The 25,519-nt window shown below is 39.7% G+C and overlaps 1 protein-coding gene across 1 annotated transcript in view; it reads left to right on the forward strand.

Moving 5' to 3' along the window:
• Window positions 1-25,519, forward strand: part of Nlg-4 (neuroligin 4) — a 178,781-nt gene that overhangs the window by 96,546 nt on the left and 56,716 nt on the right. Inside the window, exons 5-8 of the mRNA XM_070666968.1 lie at window positions 13,646-13,999; window positions 17,358-17,667; window positions 18,719-18,926; window positions 19,606-19,860. Of these exons, the coding sequence (XP_070523069.1) occupies window positions 13,646-13,999; window positions 17,358-17,667; window positions 18,719-18,926; window positions 19,606-19,860 (1,127 nt within the window). The remainder of the gene's footprint in view (window positions 1-13,645; window positions 14,000-17,357; window positions 17,668-18,718; window positions 18,927-19,605; window positions 19,861-25,519) is intronic.

Below are 25,519 nucleotides of genomic sequence, written 5' to 3' on the forward strand. Positions count from 1 at the left end.
ACTTCCGCGTCTATTCCTCTCGACTAAGTACACTTTTGTTTGGGGTAGCTCGCTTATCCTTCACTTGAAATAAAGATTGCTCAATCCCTGGCTGGCAGACGCAAGGATGCACCGTAAGACCGAATAATATCACAGGATTTTCGTAAGTCCTCAGGTATGGAAGGGCGCGCTCAGCTCGGGCTATACTACTGGAGATATATTATCGTCTACTGTCTTCCCTGCTATCAGCGAAAGCGACGTAAGACCGGGAAACGTCGGATTCCCACGTATCATCGCGGACGGATAAATTTACTCAACGTTCTGTCAGCATAGAAAGAAGGACGACTCTCTTCCGACGACGGACTAGAGAGATGCGATAAGACTAGAGATCAGCGAATCACATCACGTATTGCCTCCGCACTTTCGGCAAAGCCAAGATTTCTCTTAATACCGTTATCGCCGATAAGCATTAATTTTCATCCATCGCTTGGTAATATTTCTCTCGCGTTGTCTTGAATTTTTTTAATAATAATTTAATAAATAAAAAAACAACGTGTCTTTATTTATTTGAAAGAATTTTTTTAACAATTGGCGTTGTAAATTTCTGACCGCTTTTTATTAAAAGTTTTCACTTTTCTTTAGTCAACGCTTCTTAAAAAAAAAAAAAGAATTCTTTTTTAATTAAAACATTTTTAATAAGTTCTATAATTTCTTAAACTCATAATGTTCCGAATTCTAATCGTAAGATCTTTGAGCCGAACATTCTTAAAATCAGCGACTCGTTTGAACGGTGCCCGAAACGTTTGATCCCCAGACGGAAACCTTTCGTTTATGAAAAAGAAATATAGAGAACGGCTCGCTAAAGTGCGTCATCCCTTTCTTGCTAAACGATATTCTGAGATTGGCTCGAGGGTAGCCTTACCCTTTTCAAGGTCTTAACCAAGGGTCACCGCCGGCAGGCACAAAAGAAAAAAAAATAATGCGTTCATCTTCTTTGTTGGCTTTTTTCCGAAAAATAAATGTAAAAAAAAAAAAACTTCTCGGTCATATTTCGTGGAATTTAAAAACTTTTATTATCGTAGAATTTAAAATGCCTTTATCAAAACTATCTGATCAAGATTTGTCGAAGAAATCGCTTAACGAAACGTTCCGCTTTTTCCAAGACCATAATGAGAGGAGCTATATCTATTTTCCATTGTTCTAAGTTGCTGTTTAAGTTAAAACATAAACGGAATAGTGGCCAACGTTTCCAGAGCCATTACCCGACGTTGATCCGACTGCGATAAGAGTTTCGTTAAGTCTACGCTGCCGGCTGGCAAGTTTTATCCGAAAAGAAAGATAGCCGCAATGCGATATTGCGCCAGGCGGGAAAGGCCGTCTCGTTCCGCCGTTATATTCCGGCGTTTTGTTATAAGTTACGAGCCAAAGTCGACCGACAACGCGGAGTCGGATAATTCGGAAAACTGTATCTCTCGCGGTAATTTATTTTCCAATTCCGCGGCATTCTAATAAATTAGCCCGAGTGCCTCGGTTGATGCCGAGATGCCACGGCAAACGCGGCGGCTGTCAGCAGCATTAAAAAGATAACTTGTTTTAAACAGTATCAGTATCAGTATTTGCATATTATTCAGAATTACTATTGCCGGTTCAGCTGAATATCAGCATACGTTTAACTCTAGAAACAGAAACCGCGCGTATAAATAAATTAACCACGGAGCGAAGATGAAGCTGTACGCGAATATGGTGCAATTACGGGGCTACATTCGCACTTTGTCTCTCTACCGAAAGATCAATAAGTGCTGAAACGGCAAATGGACGTTTGAATGCATGATCGACCTTTGTATCATAAGGCTGATTGGCGGTGTATTTGGTAATCAATGGTACGTGAACACGATCCCGTCGAAAACCGTACCGAGACGCGAACGCGGACCTTCGTAAATGCAACGGCCGAACTCTTCTGTATTACGGAGATAATCCGAGATACCGTATGGAAGTTTATAACCGCGCGTTATGCCCCACGGGCGAATTCAAAATGCGCGTCGCGGCTAATCCCGGATTACACGGAGTGCGAAAAGATGTTCGCACAGCATCCACATTCACATTCGCGCCGTTGTTTAAACACAATTTATCGCTCCACTTGAAATACTTTCAAGCTCGTTCTCGCGTATCGCGCTTAATTACCAATTCCGGTAAGTGAATTCTTTTTTTTTTTTTTTTGTTATATAATTTATCGACGCTTCCTGCGCCAAGCTCTGTTATATAACGGATATCATGGCAAAAGTTCTATCTTTTAGAAAAGGAACGCGCTGATGTGATTAGCTAATTTTTTATTTACTAACAAATGTTTCTTTTTACTCACCAATCTGCATGAGCGTCAGCGGAGTTGTAGAGTTCGTGACTGTAACATAAAATGGAAAATATTAATGTAGACATTTCGGTATATTTGTTAATAAGATGAATAAAAGATAAAGGTAAAAGTTTTTTTATAATAGAGATTTTATTTAAAAAATTCATGCTTACCTAAAAGTTGCTCCGCTGATGCAGGATGCCCGTCCCGGGCCTGCTCCTCCTCTCAGAATAGCACACGTCGAGTCACCACGATTCACTACGCAAATTAAAATTCTATAAAGATTTCGATCGCGAACACAGCTTCGATACTCGCGTGTTGTCGCCCGATTATATATACGCGAAGTTAACACAGCGGAATAAAGCACGAGATGATTCACCTTTACTTGACTGGTCCAATGGATAAACAAAGGCGGTGTCTTGCGTAGGACACTGAGATTCACAAGGGTCCCCAGGGCAAGGCGAGACTCAAATACACGACAATCAACCGCGAGAGAGTCCACGCAGATGCCTCGATATCCGTCTCGAAAACCGATGGTCTCCACGTGGCCGGCGTATCTCTTTTACTGCGCGACGTGTAGTGTAGACCGTATGCGATCAGGCGACCCATGCTGCGCTGTGATTGGTCGGCGCGCTAGGGTCTTTTATCACCCCCTCACCTTCGCTGAGCGCCGACAATGTGGCCCAAACACGATCGCTGATGATTGCGGGCGAAGCGCGGGGAAATCGTAAAGACCGTCTTTACCTAGACATATTAAATATTAAAATTAAGTTTTACAAGCGACCACAATAAACGGCAATAATAAAATTAATCGACACCTATTTCAGGCGTCATACCGATTTTTTAATTTAAGATTTTCCACTCAGAATTATTACCATTTATAAAATATAATAAAAATTTACACAAGCAAAGAAAAGAAGACGAAATTAAGATACTTTATATTAATAATAACTGCATAACGTCGTATTCTAACAAGTGGAAACTAGAATAGTTTCTGTTTCCTGCATTACACATGGTGATATATTTTAACTAACTTCTCCCTTCCCTCTTCTCTCTCTCTCTCTCTCTTTCTCTCTCGGTCTCGCTTTCGGTCTTGCTTTTACACGCACACATCGTCATTTAGTGAATATTATAGAAGTTTGCGAGTTGGCAGAGTCTGCTAATCTCTATTTAACTAGTCCCTAAATACAACCGGATCTTTTACATCATTCTACAGTGCGCGCAATACGTGTAACAAACGTGTAGAATAATTAATAACATTTGTAATGCTGAAATTGTTTGCGCAACATATCGAAGAATTAAATATAACTTACAATAATGCGCGCACACGTTCGACGTTGATAAATGCGTTAATAACGATTATTGCACGTCAATACTAGTTTCAATGATTTTCATATATGTTTAAGTGCGCAATATTTTACGGTTGTTAGTGTGATTGTCCGATACCGTGACCAATCATAAGCAATTATCGATCGACAGACGACGAATTCGATTTCCCGTTCGCGTTTGCACGCGAATTTTCATTTTAGCTTCATTTGCGCGCGGATATATCGCACGCCCATATTGTTTCATATCATATTGCTGAAAATATCATGGCAACTAATTGTCACAGCGATTCAAGAGCCGGCCGACGTGAGCGCGATAATTATATTGAAGCGCGTTTCACCGTTACCGGCTAATAAAAATTGCTTTTAATTAATTAAATCCGCGGATTTTTTTTTATTACGCATTTATCCGCTCGAATTATTGGATTTAATAATATTTGAGCAATGTTTCTTGGTGGCGGCGCAGATTTCTATAATCTTAAACCGCGGGGATTCGTATAATGAATGTTCCGGATTGGCCTTGAAATCTTTAGCCCTTAAGTCCTTTTATCTGTCATAATAGCTAAATTCCTAAGCTTAATTATGTCGGGCAGATAGAGCTATAGGGACCGCCATCGCGGCGGAATTGCTAGCAGATATCGCGCGGGACCTCCCGAGCGCGAAATTAAGCTGTCGGTTTTTACGGGACGGTTTTAATCGCCAAGTTTCGTTAATGCCGTCACGTCGCCAGCATTAAACCCACTTTCCCCCGTGATAATGAGTAATATTTAATTAAAAGACGTTCGTCGAGAGAACATATATTCTTTGATAAATCTAAGTCTTAAGAGTCCCACAAAAATGATCGAAGTCGTATCAACTCTTAATTATATTTATACCGAAACATTACGTTTTACAGATTAATATTTAAATAACTATTTCTTATTTATTGCAATACTCGTATTTTTTTAGTTATAATAGTTATGCACTGTTATACATATTTTTTTATTAAATCGCATGTCTGGAAATCTGATACTGTGATTTAATGTTTAATTTTCACCATGATAAAGTGCTTTTTTTTAATTCCGCAGAAATTACGCGTGCAATTTTCTATAAACAAAAAATGATAATAAATCTCGATCGGGCGTTGATCCCGCGCGCGGACGAAAATTCAGTAGAAAAGTTTTAACTGAATCGGCAAATATTGGAACGGGTCTGCGCATTTCTGTGTAACATCGGATTAACGAAAGCACACGCGGAATTGAAATTCAGGTAGGGACGACTCGGTGAAACTTCCAACTTGCTCTGTGGATTATCAGTACAGTGCGAAACAGTCTCATAACGCCGAAGCGTCTGCAAAAAGCTCCCGTAAATCCGCGACCAAATTCTCTGAAAACTCGCGGGAAGAACGTAGGACGCGCGTTGGAAGCGGACTGATTGGAAGCCTTGGAGTTGAAATTCATTCAAGAAAATAAATAAAAAAAATAAAATAAAAAAAATGGGGAGACTCTCCGTACAAGCGCCGGAATCTCGCGGAATTGTCTTGGGACTGCGCGGCTTTGTCAATAACCGGGAATACGTGCATACGTTTTGCGCGTACGTTTCTTGACAGAGTGCAATTGCGAGGCTAGCAGAGCTCCAGACAAACTACGAGCGCGGATTCGAGCTCTGCGAAGCCCAAGTCGTTATATATGCTGCGCTCGGAGTGACAACAGAATTCCGTTCGACCCTGACCACCCCGGCCCAACTCTCGGTGCCGACCGCCCGCTCGATTGTTAAGAGTTGAATAGAGAAAAATTGGATGCTATTCGTCGTCGCGTTGGGTGGCAATGGTACAAGTTGAAAAAATCTATTGTCAGGTGGCACGTGTAATTCATAGTGCGGCTTCCTGGATTCGAACCGGGTCTCCCTATCCACCACGTCGTTCATTTTTTATTGCCGGGACGCATTTCGCTGTCGCGTATACTGCAGCTAGTTTATTCGTAAAGTTCCTCACGGTTATCATTGTTACGTTTCTGCCGCTTCTGCTCGGCTTTTGCAAAACGCCTCTCGAGCTGATGAACTTATGCTCGTGGCCGGAACGTTTGAAAATTCAGAAGCAAATAAAAACTTATCCGTACGCCGTAAAGCCCTTTGTTCTTAAGAAGTTATTAAATAATCAATTTCTAGGTGGGTCCGAAAACGGAATATAACTTCGAATAAAAAGAAAAATAGTCTAGATTGATCAGTAGATTATTTTCTCAGCGGGCGCGCAATGCCTTCTACTTATTAGGTACCGCTAATCCTTCAGTAATGGATATTGGACTGTGCAAGGCGTAAACTTTCCAGTCTCGGTTATCGCGCCCGAAATCCTCGCCGATGTATGTGATCGACGGCAGTTTTAGGAAGACGAAGGGTGGCGCGTCGCTCCGCGCTTAAGTGCGTTGAGTGAGTAAACGTCTAAGCTTGCTCGTGCCTCCTTGTAACAGGCCGTATATAGTAATATAGCGCCGCGGGGCCGTGCATAACGTAAATCCATGTTTACTATGCTAATACCTGGAAACTTGCCGGTTGAAAGGATGCCGAGAAACGTCCCATCAAATATGCAGGGCCACTTGCACGGCCTGGGTGCACGCGGGGAGGTCGCGAAAGGTGGAGGAAGACGGCCCATGCAGCGGGAAGAAGAAGCTCGTTTTCATGGAGTCTGCTAAACTCCAACCGGCGCCATATTGAAACAGCGGTCGAGACTTCCCTTGTCTACTCTTGTCAGCTCTCGTCTACGCCACGAGATTGTACCGACGTGAGCACGGGAGAGACGAAGCTGTTGCGTTTACGGCCACGTTGACGGATCCTTAAAGCCGTAGCTTCTTGAATTATTGTTGGAGCGAATCTCTATAATTCGTAACTGCGCGGACTTACGTCGGCTTATATCATGGACTTGGTAATGTAATTTTTGCATCCGCTGTTAAATTAATTATTGTACCTCGGAAAACTTTAATGCCTTGCGTTTTCAGGGCAATCCGAAGAAATCTGTACGCAGATATTAAATTATTATTGCAAAACTCTGCGAAATTATGAAATTTAATTCGCAATATATCTATAAGCGATAAAATAGACTTTGCGCTTAATTTTTTAAATTTATTCTTTTATCTTTAAAGGGCTGGAAGATGAACGAGCTTTATAATAACGGGTTTTCTGAATACTTTTAGTACGTTTCTGTTCATGCGGCCTTGAAATTCCCGTATATTACGTTTCTCGGGGGACTCGGGTTTTCCGGACCTTTAATCTTGTAATATAAAACGAGATTAATCTGCGATTCAAAAAACTTGAGCTGGCTTTGAACTCCGAGAATCGGATGCGTTGTTTGGAGGAAGCAAATTTTTTAACTGCATCAGCGATGCCATAGCCACTCCTAATCCACGTTTGACGATACACTGGAACGGTAAGCTCTTAATCGCGTTATCCGCATCTCCATATAATGCCCAGGTACTTGTTATCTACCTGTTGTGTTACCCATACCATCGTGGCTTTTAATCGCCGCTGCGTTTACACCGACACGATCTAATAATCATGTTTAAAACTGCGAAAAAATTTTTCTTCTCGATGCCGCACGCGGATTGAATAAATTTCAAATTGCTTTATAGCAATACAATTTTTAATAACAAATAAATTGTTTTTTTTTTTTTTAATTTTAAAAACTTCAATTTTTATTTTACGTCTCATAAAAAATCATGTTTTTGTAAATCAGTTCTTAGATATATTCACCTTTTACTTTGAACGAACGCTACGGAAGCTAACTAGACGCGCGTGCAAAAATTTAATTTCGGAAGCCGCGGTTTGTCCAGAAAGGCAACGTTAGGAACATGCGAAACTATTCGACAGTCTCTCCTGAAAGCGATTTTCGATTAGACGCTCACACTCACATACGGACGAAGTATTGCCCCGCGCATCCGCATGTGTGTGCATGTAACGGATGCGCGCAATTACGATTCAAATTTTACGACTTGCTTAACTTAAATTACACGACCCCAATTAAGTGAGATCGTGCCCGGAGCCCGCGCGACTGCCAAGTTCTGCATAGCGTTTTCCAGCCCTTCTCTCCCTTCTCGCTCACCCCGATCCCTCTTCGTACCTCTTCCTCGCTGCACTCCGACGGCCCTCTGTTTGCGTCTCCGCTCAAAAACTGCTCGCTCGCCCTTTAATCTTGTTTGCCGGCAAAAATCCGCCACGAGGACGCTGATATTTGCACGCCGGAAACGATTATTTAATTAATTTCTTTTAAATGTTTCAAAACTATTACGTTACACGCCGCGCTTAGAACTTTTTGCTAATTACCGTGTTTATTGTCTCCCGGCAATTTCGCGCGTAAAAAAACTTCAGTATTTTTTTATTGCGCGTAAACCTTTTGAAACCTTATTTTTAATTGTAATTATTATAACAAGAAATTAATAATTTGATCACTACTTCTTACAAAAAAAAAAAAATTAAATTAAAATCTAGAAACTTTTTTTTATTTACCGCATAAAATCTGAATAAATAAAACATTCGAAAGAATTAACTTTAATTTCCTGCAAAAACGATCTATGGAGCCGAGAGGATTACCTCGCTGCTGGGACTTAGCGAGACGTTACTCTCGCCTTCTTTCCCGGGGTCGTAAAAGCTCGGCACGCAGCGGCGATTGCTGTAAAGCTGCTGCTGTAGTGTTTATCAATTTAATTTAACACATCCCCCCGGCGGCGCCGCATGATAACACAGTGATCGTGGTTTATTTTATCGCGCACTAAAGGAAGATATCGCGAGTTTATGACGCGGAATACAACGAGGAGAGTTGCTGGAAACGCTTAGGTGATTTCGGATTCGACCGGCTGTGCTGTCCCACGCATACGAGCCCGCACACGCATGCTAGAAGATTTCTGAAGTTATTCCCCATTTTTTAAATAAAAAATAAGAAGAAACTGAAGCTCTAGTTATCCCCGCAAGAGTTCTGTATAGAGTTGTTAATCGTTTTTACAAAGTTTTTTTTATTCTTTAAATAGGTTTTGGTAAGTTTTAAAGTTTCCTATAAATTAAAAAAAAAAATTTAATTAAATAACCCCCCAATAAATTATGTTAAACACCAGAATTCTAGTTAATTTTTTTTTTAATCAAAAAATGGAAGCCAAACTTCACAGACAGATGCGTTCGTGCTTCCGCACGCGAGCTCCTTCTTATATAGATCACGACCGTCGCCCAACTTCGATTTGCTGTACGCACAGCTTGACGAGTACTTGCAGAACACACTACGGAAAATTTTATTAACGTGATGGCATTAAAGCACGCTTAGAATAATGAAAATGATTTACGGCGACGGAGCAAAATTCATTGATGAAGCAATAACGGTGTAACATTAGTCTCTCGAGATGCATTCGCAATAATTCACATCGAAAATGTTTTGTTGATCCGTTGCTTGCTTAATTTACACGCGCCGCGATATTAAAATAATAATTATTATTATTATTACGCTAACAAAGATTAAATTATTGCTTTGACATTTTAATAATGAAACGCAGTAAAATGCATATTTATTAAAATATTCTTGCGTTTTACGATTTATTCCTAGTAGCTTGTTTATTACCGCGGCTTGAATAATAAATAGTTATTTTTAGATTTTAAAAATAAAAACATTTTCATATTGCAAACTGAATTAATTGAGAGAAAATTGCGGGTTGTGCAAATAACACAACTTATTTTTCTTAATCTTGCTTCTTGTTTACATTGATTGAGTTTCGTTTAATTGAATTAACGTGAATATTATATGAAAATCGATGTAAGGATTAATTACAATATATTTAATAAAATCCATAATATAGCCGACTTTTGAAACGTACGTCACGTAGTGTAAAATAAAACTTTCCCGAGTGGAAATTTATCTAGCTAATCTGATTTTGCAGCTAGTGATTAGATCGCGCAGATTAAATATATTTCTTAACTGGCGACTAGCTTGATACTAGCCATAAATTATAAGAAAGTATTTATTATTTAATTACTATCATAAAAAAAATAAATCTGTTATATGTATCTAAGTAAATATTTAAATGTTTTTTGACGCGACTAGCCTACTGCGACTAGCTAATGCTTTATAAATTTCTGTTTAAAAATGGGCCAATAAATTCCTCGAAATAACGAAGACGCGGTGGAAAGTGATATAAAATTAATTATTGCTAAAACGTAACAAAATCTCGTGCAGTCAAGCTTTGTCCACGCGTTTACAAACTTGCCGGCGATATTGCGACGAACGAAGTAATTAATTTGCTTTCACGTACTGCGCACATTATGTGCGGATTATGCCCGTCGCAGTTTGCACTGCAAAGTTCGCGATGTAATTACGTACTTTTGATTCTGTTTGTGCATAATGAGTCGCGAGCGATAAAGTTACTGAAGCCGCCTGCAAGTTTCACTGTGTGTTACACCTACGCAATCTCTCGTAATATCGCCAGCAATAATTGATCCACGTTACACCGAATTTACACCTATACATGCCATGCAATAATCTCATTTATCCTCATATATTTTAGACATTGTAATTGCTCGAAATACCGAGTTCGCGAGAATTTCTGAAATCTGAAGAAAAAATGCACTCGTCAGTAACGTTAATTAATGCAAAATTATTCGATATTAATAAAATCCGTAAGTTGTAAATACCTACATTACTCAAACTGAAATAATAAAATGAGAATATGCAATTTTATATGTTTAAGTAAAAAGAGAGAAAGAGAGAAAGAAAAAAAAAAAGAATGTTTCTTCATTTTTTGCAATTCTGTTCGTCGATCGATTAATTTCATAGATGATGCATACGATGATCAAAAATGGACAGAATAAACTGGGCTTTACATGCTCGGATTGTCACAATAACGAGCTAAAAATGATACTTCGAAAGCGCAGGGCAGAGCGGAGCTGAGTAATCGGATTTCCGATGATGGACGAATAACATCATTGCAAAAATGGTCGGCCCCGCGGCGACGTATTGTTACGCTAACAAATTTGCCCTTTGACTTTTAAACTCGGATTACTACTATTTTGCAGAGGGAAAGGGCCGCGCCACGTGCGTCCCCGTAAATTGTTGCGCGTATCGCATACGTCGCTGCATAGGATTACATTTCAGATTCAGACAGATGGCATTAATTATTCAATTATTTTCGCATTAAAACGTATGTCTTGCGTAACGCAATTTTCTGATAACGTGTCACGCTGCGAAATAATGGAAGACTATTGAAAGTCAACGTCAGAGCGATACGATTATCGGCGTTCGTTCATATTAACTCAACTGGCAGCGTTAATTAACGAGTACCGTGTCGATGCGTATTATGCAAAGCCTGCGGAGACGAAGCTGCAACTATTTCAGGCGCGTTTGACATACGTCGTTCTGATCTGATGGGAAAGGGACGACTGCGGGGGATGAATAAATTTGATATCAATGCGCGCGCGTCGTGAGAAGTCTGATGACCTATCTCGCTAATCTACTTTCCAAACAAGATTTGTTTCCGGCGAAATGCAGAAAGCCCGCCGTAATATCGGGCTTTGGTGTTAACGTTAAACACCCTCGGGTCGCGGCCATTTCGAAATGTTCCCGGGCGCAACAACCCGTTCGTCCAATCGCCGAATTTATATCCAGTTTGGTTCGATTAGCGTCTGCCCCGCCTACCATTAATTCACTGTCAAAGCTTCAAAAGGCTCGGTATTTTTTTTTTAGGGGGGAAAATTTTTGCTTGTGTTAATATCAATACCGTGGGCGTGTATTTGCGCCCGAGTACCTGAGGAGACGGTTGAAATTTATTTAACACCCGTGTTTACAGCGCATGTACGACAATATATAAATCTCTTCCTACAATCCGGCGCGCCTGTGATGTATAAACCGCACGAAATAAAGCGCTCGCAATGTCCGCATCTGGAAGGTAAATCTGCGCTTTGTTTGCACTTCAATTTAGTTCTACGCCTGCAAATTGTTGCACGTATTTTTTCAATCTGGATAATGATTTAGATCAATCCGCGCTCCCGTTTTGCATCGCACTCGCCGCAACTGGTAGCGCGAAATATTTAATACACCACCTTCGAACGGTTTAGAAGGAGCTGACGCAAATTTTCGAGTATATTCGCGTGAATTTTTCAACCATCTTTTATGCAGTTTGTCCTCGTTATAGTATCGCGGGCGACACTCTGTGTGCGCACAGCGAGAGAAAACGGATTTAAAATGGATCTGCATTAATCCGAATAAAGAGTCTCGGCAAATACGCTGCTAACTTACGAAGTACTTTGAGACGGAAGACTTACCTGATTAAGATTCTGAGATAATTTCGGACGGGGTTGGAGAAAGCGGACTCGGCGGTGGGGAAGAAAAAATTTTTCCTGACAGATCAGAAGGGAATCTTGACCCGCTCCAATACCGAGACACCAGGTATCCGACGTCGTGATCTACCTACGAAAAAAAGATAGAGAGATAAGTCCACCGTTTTGCGAAAAGAAGGGATTGCTGAATAAATTAAAAGAGTGAAAATCAGCGAATCTCTAACGGAAGCACAGATAACGTTGTTTTCAAGCGTCCCTTTTATGGAAAATGGTGTTTGCGAGCCAATGCAAAGTATTAATCAGGCTAATTAAATATGATAAAGTGTTGACAATCTTTAGTCAATCTCGCAGAAGAAAAATATTCTAATGTCTTTCTAGCGATCGCATTAAAATTAATGGCAAATAAATCTCGGCACATTTTTCGAGGGTGCTATGCTTCGAAATCGATCTTTTTGAAAAGTAAAACTCGCGACTAAGATAAACTTATTCTTTACATTTTCTGAATTCCGCATGTATGTGGACCATCGGGAAGTGCATACAGCAAGAAGATCGGAATTGTAGATTTCTTTCATCGAAGGGCTCTCCGGAGACGTTTCTTATCGCGAAATATGGACTTACCACTTGCCACATCACTTCGCCGTCGTTACGGTTGCGAAAGTAAAACGGAAGTGGCTGTTATCGAAACAAAGAGCGATGTCGACCGTGCGTCTACTCGTCGAAAGTTGCATCTGTGGAATGAGGAGAAAAAGAGAAAGAAAGATGAAATAGTCACGAAACTTTTCCAAGAATGTCAATTCATAAAAGAATTCAGAAATAAAACTGAAAGCCGTTATAAATCGAGGATGCGCTCCAGAAAAACTTACCTATATTCTTTATTCCTTTTTATTTTTGTTAGAGTTCTGAAGTATTGATTCCGAATTTGTCGAGAAATCTGTACGCAAAGATAATTATAAATTTAGAAAGAGCACAATACGCATCAAGTAGCATTTTCTTTATATTATTAAGGTTCTTACTTATACGTGGCGAATAATTCTTTTAATCCGAGCACAGATTGTGGTTTCTTTTATTTCTTTCAAAATGAACATATTAGTAAAGCCGCAATCGTGAAGCTTCGTAGGATGGTACGAATGTGGTTCCCTGTAATTTTACGGCTCGATAATTTCACGTCTCGTTTCTATAAATTTTTAGTTTGGTTATGTCTCGATATGCGAAATAAAACTTGAAATATTACATGCATAAATATGACGTTATCTGAAACATCATATTCATCACATCTGTATCGTAACATGTATATTCCAATTTAAAGAAAATAAAAATAATCTTAATTAAAAATAGTATAACGTATTTTTATTCGTTCAAATTCAATCGAGAAAGAACCGAGTCTTACCGACGGAATGATATCTTTTTCGCCGTTCCTCTATCGCGTTTGCCTGCAGTGATATCTGAACGAGCTTTGATAATCTCGTGACGCTCGATGCGGTCCGCATTTTATCAGGAACACGGTACAATACCGGGTCGCGTCCGGATGCGAGGCTCCCTTCGGCAGGTGGACGTCTCGTACTCCCTTCGCGTTCGTGACAAAGAAGACACTGCCGCCGACAGCGTCGGCGCTGGTCGGTAACGTCATCTTTGTCGCTACGTTCCCACCGGTGGCCGCCGGTAAAAGAGGAACTAAAACGGAACGTCGCGTCACGGCGCGATCTCTTTGTGCTCGCAGGCATGGCGGAGAGCGGCAGGAAACATCCGGTGTTGCTGTACATTCACGGCGAGAGCTACGACTGGGGCAGCGGAAACCCGTACGACGGTAGCGTCCTAGCGAGCTACACCGACCAAGTGATCGTCACCATGAACTACCGGTTGGGCGTGCTCGGCTTCCTGAACGCCAACGTGGCGCCGCAGACCAAAGCGCGGGTTGCGAATTACGGCCTCATGGACCAGATCGCCGCGTTGCACTGGGTTAAGGAGCACATCGCGCGTTTCGGCGGCGATCCCGAGAATGTCACCCTCATGGGCCAGGGCACCGGTGCCGCGTGCGTGCATTTTCTCGCCATTAGCCCGACCGTTATTCGAGGTAAGTGATTAAAGTTACTTGGTAAATACGAATTCCGGCATAGTTCGGTCGGGTGTATCGATTATTAATCGGGAGACGTATGTTTGTGGAAGAAGGCTTGGCGACCGACGTCGCACCGAGCCGGAAAAAGCCCGCTTGTTTGTCCGTAGGAAGCGATCACTGGTCGCGGATTGTGAAATCCAGGCCGGGTGTATTTAATGAATTTTCTCGAGAATGAAGCCGGTCGAAATTTCTGAACCGTTCGTTGCCCTCGCAATTATTCAGAGAACACGCGCGCGTCTCATAAATGATTAAAAGCGCTTTCGCATTGTGCATAATTGAAGGAGCAGCAAGTTTTACGTGGGCTTCGTTACAGTGCGTTATTTCGCGTGAGTTAATTACGCATTAAGCCAATTACAAATTCGCAAATAAGACAAGAGAGAAAGAGAGAGAGAAAGAGAAAGAGAGCTGCTCTCTTTTCATCCTTAAAACGAATCTTTTTCAATCGATTTACGAGCTTGCGGGAATTTATATTGGTCTGTCGAATTGCAACTGAACCCGCTAACGAGATCTTCGACAAGGAGGCGAAACCAGCTTATGTGTGTCGAGCTCTTTTCTGTAAAAATTCCGTTACCTTTTCAGATAAAAGAAGACAAATTGGAACAAGCACAAGCTCTCAATTTTATTCATAAGTAATCGCATAATGCAGGGCTTGTTAAATCTTAAATAATTAAATATTTTCGAAGCTTTAATTCGCATAAATATAGTGTCCATAAATTTAACGTTAACGCATTTTTCTTTTTTTTTTACGCGACTAAAAAATTCTACCTGTTACCTTGTCATAAAATCACGTAATATCATTGCGAGATAACGTGAAAATTTTCTCTGGAATTTGAAGAACGGATTGCTGAAAACCTCAAGGTCTAGCGATCGAGGTACTCGGTGGATGAGATCGTTACTCGTATGCCAGCTGTCGCGGGAAAGTCGCCACCTTCGTAACGCATACCTCTCGCTTATAGGGGATAAAAAAAAATAGACGAGAGAGGAGAGTTCAGAAATGAGAAGTAGCTTAAACCAGCAGGAATACCAGCTCGAAATTTCTTTCTCCGATATCCGCCGTCTCTCCCCATCCCCGTTCTTTCTTTTGCCGGATTCGCGATATTTTCGAGGACGAACACGCGCGGATCGGCGCGGTAACACATTGCCGAGGATATTGGCTGTCTCCCTTTATATCTTCATCCAGTAACAGCGGCGGACCATCTTCGTGGCCGTGCTCACGGTTAACGTTCGACGGTTAACAACCCCTGCAAGCGAGCACTCTCCCCCTCCGGGGATGGACACGGCTGAGAGGATAAGGGAAAGCTTCCCCGCAGCCCTCATCTTTCTTTACCTCTTTCCGTCTCCCCTTTTCACCCTCGCACCGTCTCACTCTCGCGCTCGTGATATTATGTGCGTGAAATATCGTCCCTTTCTGCCGGCCGCCACCTTCGTGGGCGCTATTGGAAAATACTTTCCTCCCTTATGAGGAGGCCGCAGCCATCCACGCGTGTCCGAGATGGGAATTTTCTTTTTTTCCGCTTTTTTACACGTCGCGGTTGTTTTACGTTTTCTTGCCTAGTTTCCCTTTTTTTTTTTTTATTTTATTAATTAAAGAAGTACGATGTTCGCTCCGACGAGAGGAATTAGTCGAACAACCTGCATGATCGGGTTGCTGAAAAAAAGCTCGAGTTACGCCATTTGCGGAGGAACGAGCGATCAAATTAACGACGGTTTTACCGGGACAATGAATTAGAAATGTTGAAATTTTGTTGCCGTGGCGAGATTTATGAGTAATGAAATAGAGCTCGATTTAGCGGTCTTCTTTTTCGCGATTATGCGCCTAGATTTTTGTCGTCATTTCTCACGATATTCTGACATTGATGTCGTAAAATTCTCTCACCTAATAAAACTCGCATTGTTTGCAAATTCTATTACTTAAAATGCTTGTTACTCGTTTGCTTCGCGAGTGGAAAGACATCATTTCCTTTTATCTGTTTGCCCGCGGAAGGATATCCGATCGGAAAAGATCTCGGCATGCCGACTTTTCTCTCGCTATCCTAGCTCCACGAATACTTCATTCTTTCTCGTATCGCCGAGGATAGAAATGAAAATTCCATTTTTCCAACGCGGCTGTCTTGAGACGCGACGATGCCCTGTTATTTCCTGCTTTTGCCCTCTAAAACCTCTTTCTCTCTTTTCATTATTCCTCCCTCTTCTCCCCCTTCTTTCTCTCTCCTTCTCTCTCGCTTTTTGTAACTCTCTCACGTTAATTTCCTTGATAAGTTGCTCTTACTTGATAAGCTAATGAAACAATCGAAGCATAACTTCTCAAAATAGAGAACACTTTGTTATCTAGACATTCTTTTTTGCTTTGAAATTGAGAATTGTATTTTCATATTTCACAGTCGCAAAAAAATTTTACGAATAATAAAGAAAAAATTAAAAAATTTTTTTAATGTAAAAAAAAAAAAAAATTAATATTTAAAGTAATGAGTTCGAATATTTATAACTTTTTAAATTACAATTAAAAGCCTCAAGCCTATGTAACGTATTTTGTTGAGCAAACACAAATAAATGAAAGATGCGGAAAATGTTTCTCGCAACAGGGGAAAGGAAGAGAAGGAAATAACTTGATATGCAGAAGAAAATTAATTCTTATCTTAGCACAATGCTTGTGACGCAACCACTGGCGAGTTAATGGCGTCAACAACGGGAGAAGCGGAGATTGAAAATTCCTTCTTAAAATACAAAACGGCGCGTCCCGTTTTTCCTTAGGCAAATAACGTCTATGTGAGCCCGCGCGAGAATGATTTTCTTCGCGAATAATTATGGGTCGTCGGCCACCTCTTTCTTTAGATTCGAGCGCGACTTTGGTTTGTCTTTCTTTTCTCACTAACAGTAACGACGCGACATGACTTCCATCCACTCGCCACGCCATTTTCGTCGGCATAATTTCCTCCTCAAACAATCCACTCGTATAATATTCAGCGTCGCTATCGTTGCGCTTCTTCTAATATCAGACATAACGATTCAAAATGCTGCGCCTTGAGAATTTGATTGTCGAAAGAAAAAGAAATTAAACAAAGAGCTCGAAGTAAAATGTAAAATAAAATAAATGATAATTTAGTACACAGAATAAAGACTTGATGCAAAAATATTTTTACGTCGTGCGTTGCACTTTAAGAATTTAATTGTTTATCAGACTGTTACGAAATTAAAATGTTAGAAAATAGTGAAACTTTAAGATTGAGAGCTACGCAAATGTAATTAATTTTACGACCTTATAATGTGCGTTTGAAACAGCGAGGTAATTGTGAAATGTTTTTTTTTTTTTTAACAGGATTATTCAAACGAGCTATACTGCTGTCAGGCAGCGCTCTTTCGTCCTGGGCTGTGGTGGAAGATCCCGTATCTTACGCCATGAAATTAGCCAAGGCTGTCAACTGCACCATCCCCGAAGACCTTCTTAAAGATCACGAAAACATCGTTGATTGTTTAAGAGCCATTAGTTTGGAAGAACTAATGCAAATCGACATTCAACCACCGACGTTTCTCAGCGCCTTTGGCCCGAGCGTCGATGGCGTCGTCATCAAACCAGACTTTCAAAAAGACCTTCTATCTTATCTCGGTCCTGAATTTCAAGGATTCGGGTGAGTACTTTAAAAAGTTTGCTGATTCCTGATTTTGAATTTTGTTTTTTAAATCGCGTAAATCTTGAAAACGGTTTTTTTTTTTAATAACAGAAAGTTCCACTAATTTCTATTTTCAGAAATAATTTAAATTCGAATCTAGATCGAGAAATATATAAGTTTACATTATCTGTAAAGATACTTTATTAATGCAGAACGAAAAATATAATAAAAAGCGTTCGACATTGCGAACTTTTAGTGCCATTTTGGATATGGTCATAGTGCAAATGGGAAAAAGAATAAAATCTGGAGACACAGCGGGGAAAAAGAGGGAAAACGGGAAAATCCTCGGATTCCGGTAGAACGGGCTTAATAGAGTTTTATGGTAATGCGGCGTATATTTCTACATTTTCTTTCGCGGCGGCAAAGGAAATCCGTGAAGCGGCGGAAAAGTTATTTTGATGTGTGCACTTCCGGGCTCGGCTTTGCTTTCTTGCCCGAAGAGGGGTCTCGTACTTAACGTCGGCTTCCACAATAATTCCGCCTTCCGTCTTCCGTCTGACGGATCCCGGAGTTTTCTCGTTAAGTGGAAAAAGGGAACTAAACGAGCCGGTTCCACCGCGAACATTAGCGTGGTTCATTAACGCGATTGTAAACGACCTGCCCCGACTCTACAACGTCATTAGCATACTTACAATCGAAGATCGCACCAAGCTCTCGTGCCGGAAACTAGGGAACGAGTTCATGTTATTATCTTTACTTCCAAGTTATACTCTCCATCTGTAATCGCGCAAACCGAAAATTCCAGATTTTGCAGATGCTAACGATTTCCGCTTTATTATTCAATTTAATTAAATTATCTAACATTTGGACAGTAAAATCGTTATCTTTATTGTGGCTTTCCTTAAACTCCATCTTCTTATTCTGATTTTAATCAAATTTCCACACAACTCAGCTTTCTATAATTTTCTAATAAATATTAAATTAAAAAAAATATACATATATAAATTGAAAATTGTTTACTACATGATAAAATTATAAATGTAAAACAAATTGCAATGTTTGATTACAGTCCTCTCCCAAAGAAAGCTGAGCACAGTGCGCCAATCACGAGCAACAACAAATATGATTTATTGTTCGGCGTGACAACGAGTGAGGCTTTGTGGAAGTTTGCGGAGAAGGACATCCTGCAAGGATTCGAGGGTGAGAGAAGGGACAGAATCATCCGCACGTATGTGAGGAACGCTTACGTCTATCACCTCACTGAGATATTTTATACGGTGAGTCATCGGGACACCTCTAATTTTTCAAGATTTTTCCCATTCAAGTCTTTATTCGTTATTGCACAAACATGCTCCCTACTTTTGTACGCGTAAAATCTCAACTTATAATTATCTTTCTTTGGAAAAGTCCTCGGAAATTAAATAATTATAGTTTTTAAAAAATATAAATTTACATTTAACGCTGATAATATGTTGCGTGTCGTGCATATTTGCGGCATATGTATCGTAGCGTCGGCGCGGAATTTATCACAGGACGTAATTGTTACGTTCCGCGCGGCGATTGAATTGGGAACATAGCGTTTTGTCGAAATTCACCGGCGATGTGCAATTCCATTTGGCCGGCGCGTTATCGCTTCATGCAGAAGCGCGGACCCGGCATTACTTAATGATTAGAGCCAATTAAATAATTATGACCGCGGCGATATATTTTTACGAGCGTAAACAGGGATAAACGCGCGGTTAAATGCGTTGCTGGTTATTGTACGCGTCGATAAGAAAAAACAGGTTGCGATGCTGCTCGCGAAGTTTGCGAAAAATTTTATTTAAAGAATTTCGCTAGTTAATTCTCGTTTGACGAATGTAATCGGTTGAATAAGAAGATAAACTAATTACTTCTCCTTTAACTCCTTCGCTAAATTAATCCAAATAACGGTTTGAGAATATCTTTTGTTCATAGGTGGTAAACGAGTATACTGACTGGGAGAGAACAGTTCAACATCCTGTCAACACGAAGGAAGCGTGTGTGCAGGCTTTGAGCGACGCGCAATTCGTGGCGCCGCTCGTACAAACTGGAGATCTCTTCACCTTGAGACACGCTAAGAAACCGAGCAGCCCGCACATTGCGCCGATTCTCGACAGTGAGGAGGAGCCCATGCCCAAGACTTACTTCTACGTGTTCGATTATCAGATGAAGGACGGCGATTACCCTCAGGTACGTGGAATTGTAAAATTTAGAAAACTTATTACACACAGCTAAAATTTAATTCTTAAATAATTTTGCATTTTTGCCAAAAAAAAAAAAAAAAATTATTTTCGAAGCGCAGTACGATTTAATAAATTAATTCTGGAGTCTTAATTTTTTTAAATTAATAAAAAAAATTATGTAATTGATCAGTCAAGAATTAATAGACATTTCGTCAAATAATTTTAATCGATACGCAGCTAATTTAAATACCATGTAATTTTACGATTATATTGCTTTCTCGAATTGCCACCTGTATATTTGATGACTCAACTAATTTTTGGGTGACCATCCAATTACTTCTCTTTTGTTCTACATCCTTCAATCGCGGCCCTATTAAAATGATAATGCCCTTTGCGCCTGTGGGTGCTTAGCTTCATTAACTGGAGCCTGTAGCGAGAACACCGGTGCAGCAAAGGCAATTATTCGTTTGTTGGTGTCGCGGAATATTCTCATGTAACCGCGCGATGACTGTTTTCCTTCTGTCTCTCCAGCCCATCGTCCGTTCGTCGGTCCAAATTATCAGCGTGTTTATGTTCAATTATGCACAGATTACACCGCATGCGTGGTGTTACATTATTGTTCTCCTCTGCCGTATGCCGCGACGCTTCCTATTATCAGTACGGATTCAGGCAAAATTCGCGCATAGATACGCGTCGAATTGTTCTCATAAAATAATTCGCTCTTACAGTTTATCCTCGAAATATATAATCGATTTTCCCAGACTTTGAAAATATGAGATTAAAAATTGACAAGTATTAATATAAGATTACAAAACGTGAAATATTAAAAATTGCCTTTTTAACAGATTTAATTATTAGTCGAATAAAACTCCGAAGTAACGAAACCTAAATTTGTCTCTAAAGACACTTTTCGTAGGAATTTCGCATGGCGAAAGCTCCGGCAAATCAATAATCGATCAACGAGTGGTTGATTAGCAGTGGATGACGGTATGCGAGAAACTCCGCAGTTGCCAGAGAAATTCCGTTGAGTAAATATGTACGGAGATCGCGCCGGTAGAATAATCAGTCGAATCGCGAGACTATCGCGCTGCCTTCCGTTGTTTGTGATGCTGTCCCAACCCTCGTAGCATCTAACATTCCGCCTTTATCTCGCGGGACGCGTCTCCTCTGTTGTTTGCCGTCGTAAAACAGATAGAAACCTTCTCCACTCGGTTGCATCCATAATTACGCTAAATAAACAGTTACAGGTTGTCGGCGTTTCGACTTGCGATTATGCCAACGCATTAATTATCGATTCGACCGTCGTTCCTTTTCGGGAGGGGTGAGTTTGTCGAGGCGCGTCGTGGGAAGCTCACGTCTGCTAGGCTCCATCGAAATAACAATTTAATTATTTTTAAAATACACAATTTTATCTCGCGCAGGCAATATTTTTACGCAATGAAATGGCAGCCTCTTTTTCAAATTGAATGTATTTTATTTATTTTGCGTTTGATATGCACTGTTCCATTAACATCGTTTTGCGTTTTTAAGATATCACGTATAAAGATAAATTAAATTTGTTAATTTACACGTTAAGTAAATGTGTCACAGAGACGTTTATTTAAGATAATTATGTAGATGAATTAGAAAATAATATTTTTTTACGGCTCGAAAAAATAATCGAGAACGTCGATTACGACGCGAGCAGTCGAGAAACACGAATAGTCGCTTTGTCATATACAGTTTTATTCTAAAAGGGAAATGTGGAGATTTTGACCAACCCTTTTCCGCAATGCCTCTTGTTATCTTGTATTTTATATTTTTTACTCACAGTGTTCGAAACGTGCCTTAAGTGAAGCAAAATGTTGACCTCGCCATAGAAAAATAATAGAATCATTCGATTTACGATGAAACCGGAACACGTACGTCGAATATAATAAGGCTACCATTGCGTCGTTTGCAGTCGATGTGCTTTTTATGACAGCCGTTACTAGCCCGATCTTGTTAAACGTTACACGAAAATTATTTGCACGACTAATCAGTTAGTTTATACTAACTTCCTCTCACCACTTTTATCCTAGTTTTTCAAACGTTTATTGAAGCGCTTCTCTTACCGTTTGATAAATGGAACTTGTGAGAAAAGAAATAATTACAGCAAGTTAAATAGCGAGGATTTACGTACGGTTTTCGGAAAAAGTGGCCTGCGAGAGTACATTATGTATTTTTAAAATATTTAACGAACTAACTTGTCTTTTCTGTTGTCAATTAGCCAATCGAATTAAAATATTTTAACTTCGCGAACCGCCGGAATTCCTACCGGTTCTTTTTTTTTTCCCCTGGAAATTTCTACGTAAGCAACAAATTGTTTGTAGCATGTAGTGGAAATAATTTTGAAAATTATGCTCGTTGGGAGTTATATTGCAATTACATCTATCATACAAAATTAACGAACGTGGGAAATAAAATTAAGAAAAAATATTTTTTACGTACTAACGCTCCAGCGAAAAGAACGTCGCGTACAAATAGAGCTTCTATTTTTAATATATAAATGACGACGAGTCATATTTGCCATTTTATCAAGCTTACATTTGATATTTTATACCTATTACAGATTCTCGTTATGAAAGGGTTATTAATCTACTTGCATAATTGGAAGTGATAGTATTAATTGAAGCACACTCTGATTTTTGTACAATAAAAATAAAACAAAAAAAAGTCAATTAAATGGTTGCGTAATGTTTTCGCGGGGTTTGTTCGTATTCATAGTCCGTTTATAATTGTATGGCGGTCGCGTACATAGGCCAAAGGACGAGAAGGTTTCGTCGATGTATGAGCGGCACGAAATATTCCAGTCATGTCACGTGCACCATATGCACGACAACGCGCCATCGCGTTTGTTCACAATACAATTTTCCTACTTTTTCACGTTCGCCACCAATACACCCTATCCTGCGGGCAGGCGTCTTCCCGTTCTCTTTACACACTTGCCTTTACTGGCTGCAAACCGATTTTTCAACGATTCAAAACCAAATCGTATTACGTTCTTAAATTCTTCTAAAAGTTATTGCAAAAAATCAAGAATCTTAAAATAATTTTATTTACTATTTAAATAAATTTCAAAATTTTTTATTTAAATAATTAATTAAAAAAAAAATTCTATTGCCTTATTGATAATCAAACTAATCGCCTACCTTTTCAAAAACATAATTAACATTTATTAGAAAAAAAAGGGGATATTTCGGATAATCAAAACATGCGGATCTTGCGTGATTCTCAAAAGGTGAAAAATAAATGACGTTCAATTCGCGTGTGTAATGAAAATTAGCAGAAGGCAGGAAAATAGCACGTGACGAAGCCATTTTTGTACTTTCTTGTTGCGCAAGGGAAAGAAAAAAGAGGAAGAAAAACAAAATTAAAAGAGAAAAAGACCGAGGGAGAACTGCAGTTTCTCACGAATTTGTAAATACTCTTGAGGTAGCAACTTGTAATCTAGCAGTAAAGTGAAAACAGACATTGTGGGTCGTAATCGATCCTACCGGGACGAACGAAATTCATCCCGAGGATCGCCGAGGGATTTACAAGGACCCATCGATACGCAGAGGATTTGCGAAGCCGACGTTCAAAATCTATCAGCCCGCGCGCCACCTCGTCCATTCCGGGATACTGAGTTTCTCGCGGATCCCTTTAAAAGGTTCGCCCATGTTGTAATTTGATCGAAGACGATTTCCTTCAAGCAGGATTCGTTTACGGGGAAGAAAGAGGAAAAAAAAAAGGAAGTTCGTAAACCTTCGGCAATGCTCGTCGCTAAGGCGATCTGTAATCGCTTCGATAGAAGAGAATCATTTTCTGCGACAACACAAACCTTGCACTTTATATCGAAGAAGAGACATAACGGCGATTTCTCCGAATAATTACTTTCTTTACGAAATGCTGAGCAACAACGTTACTTGCTGCGTCTTTTGCATGGAAATCACTTGGCTTTGCTACCACATCGAGCGGCGTAATTAATATCAATGTTTTAATAAGCTTGCCGATCGATACGTTGACGAAGGAGAGAAGGAACTAAATAAAAATGAAACTAGGAAAATTTTTCCATGTCGAATCAGGGGTTTCTATTGCGCCACTCGTCGTGATTGCTATTTCTCCATCTCGCACGAGGAAAATGAGAATACGACCTCGCTTTGCAGTTCTCTCCGCCGCCCGCTCGTCCAAAGAGAGGTTGATAGGAGTGAAGGAAGAAAACGAAGCCGGGCGGAGAGAGAGGGAGCGCAAGTTGGAAAAAGGCATTACGGGAAAATTTGCCCTCAAAGCTCCGCATTCTTGCAAAACACATCCGCTCCCTTTAGAAAATCCTTTAAATAATCCACTTGGAATTGTAAAATGTCTAATGACTGATTTGAACAGTTATTTAACCGAACAAAAAGCATAATTAACAATATTAGCTCCTAAATAATATCTGATTGTGGTTACAATAGAATTTAAGTGCCAGAAGATAGAATTGAAAATTAACAACTAAAGGGCTTAATAAAGATACTTGCAGAATGCAACTACGTAAATCAATATTTCTAACATCTGTCTCGAAAATGTATATTTCGCATTATCGAGATTTTATGGAAGATATTGAAACTTTTATACCTCTTGCCGAGCGAAGGAAGTATATCGTTTGTATCCAAAATTGTTTCTTAAACAAATGTATCGGAATAAAAAAAAAAATAAAAATAAAAAAACAGAGTAATTCAACAGTGCGTTAGAGATCGCGCAGCTCTAAGGTTAAATTGCATCATGATAGACGCGGGGAAACTGAAAGATGATGAAAGGAAGAATCGAGAAGACGATGAAACGAATTATTTAATTAAAGCTATCCAGCGCGCGATTTCGAAACCAGGCTTCTTCTACCATCGTGACAATCCTTTACCGGCTAATTGGGAAGTACCCCGTCTAATGAGCGAAGAAAGGAGGGCAAAACGATGTGAAACAAAACGCCGAGGGCCGGCAAAAAATCTAGAACGAAGGCTCCGCGAGTCCCGCGCGGAGATTATCCGTTTTGTCTAATTTCTTTCTCTTTGTAGCGCTTTGTTCTGAGAATTTTTCGCTAACGGTAAACGTGACCCGGCCGAAAATCCGCGGCGTTTATCCCGCGCGCGCCTGTATAATTACGACGCTGCGAAAAATAAGAGAATAACAATAAACGGAAAATTAAAATAAATTCAAATCGTAAACACGCTGCGCATTTAGTTGCATATATCGTAATCAATTTTAATTGTTCGGGTGATCGACTTTAATAATTATCGTAGAAATTATCTGGCCATAGCTCATTTTGTTATTGTAAAGTATAATAAAAGATTGAATAAGTTTTAATTGTTTGGTTTACTGTGCAAATTTTATCTATCCGGTGTAAAACTATTAAAAGAAAATTAATAATAATTACAAAAAATGTGATGCAATAAAAGTTTTATAGAACGCGTTATAAAATTAAAATTAAAACAAAAACATGTAATTTGTACAATTGCAGAATAATTTAAATATAGATTTAAATATAGAAAAAAGTTTTTAATACGTTAACAATTTAGAGAATAAGTTTTTTTTTTAATAAGATTTACAAACAGATTAGAAATTAATTTTAATCTAATTGCAATATAGAGTTTTGCATATGTTCATTAAATTGACGTTACTTTATTAATAATTAT

The sequence above is a fragment of the Cardiocondyla obscurior genome, linkage group LG15, assembly GCF_019399895.1.
Source record: "Cardiocondyla obscurior isolate alpha-2009 linkage group LG15, Cobs3.1, whole genome shotgun sequence".
In the NCBI taxonomy this organism is placed as follows: domain Eukaryota; kingdom Metazoa; phylum Arthropoda; class Insecta; order Hymenoptera; family Formicidae; genus Cardiocondyla; species Cardiocondyla obscurior.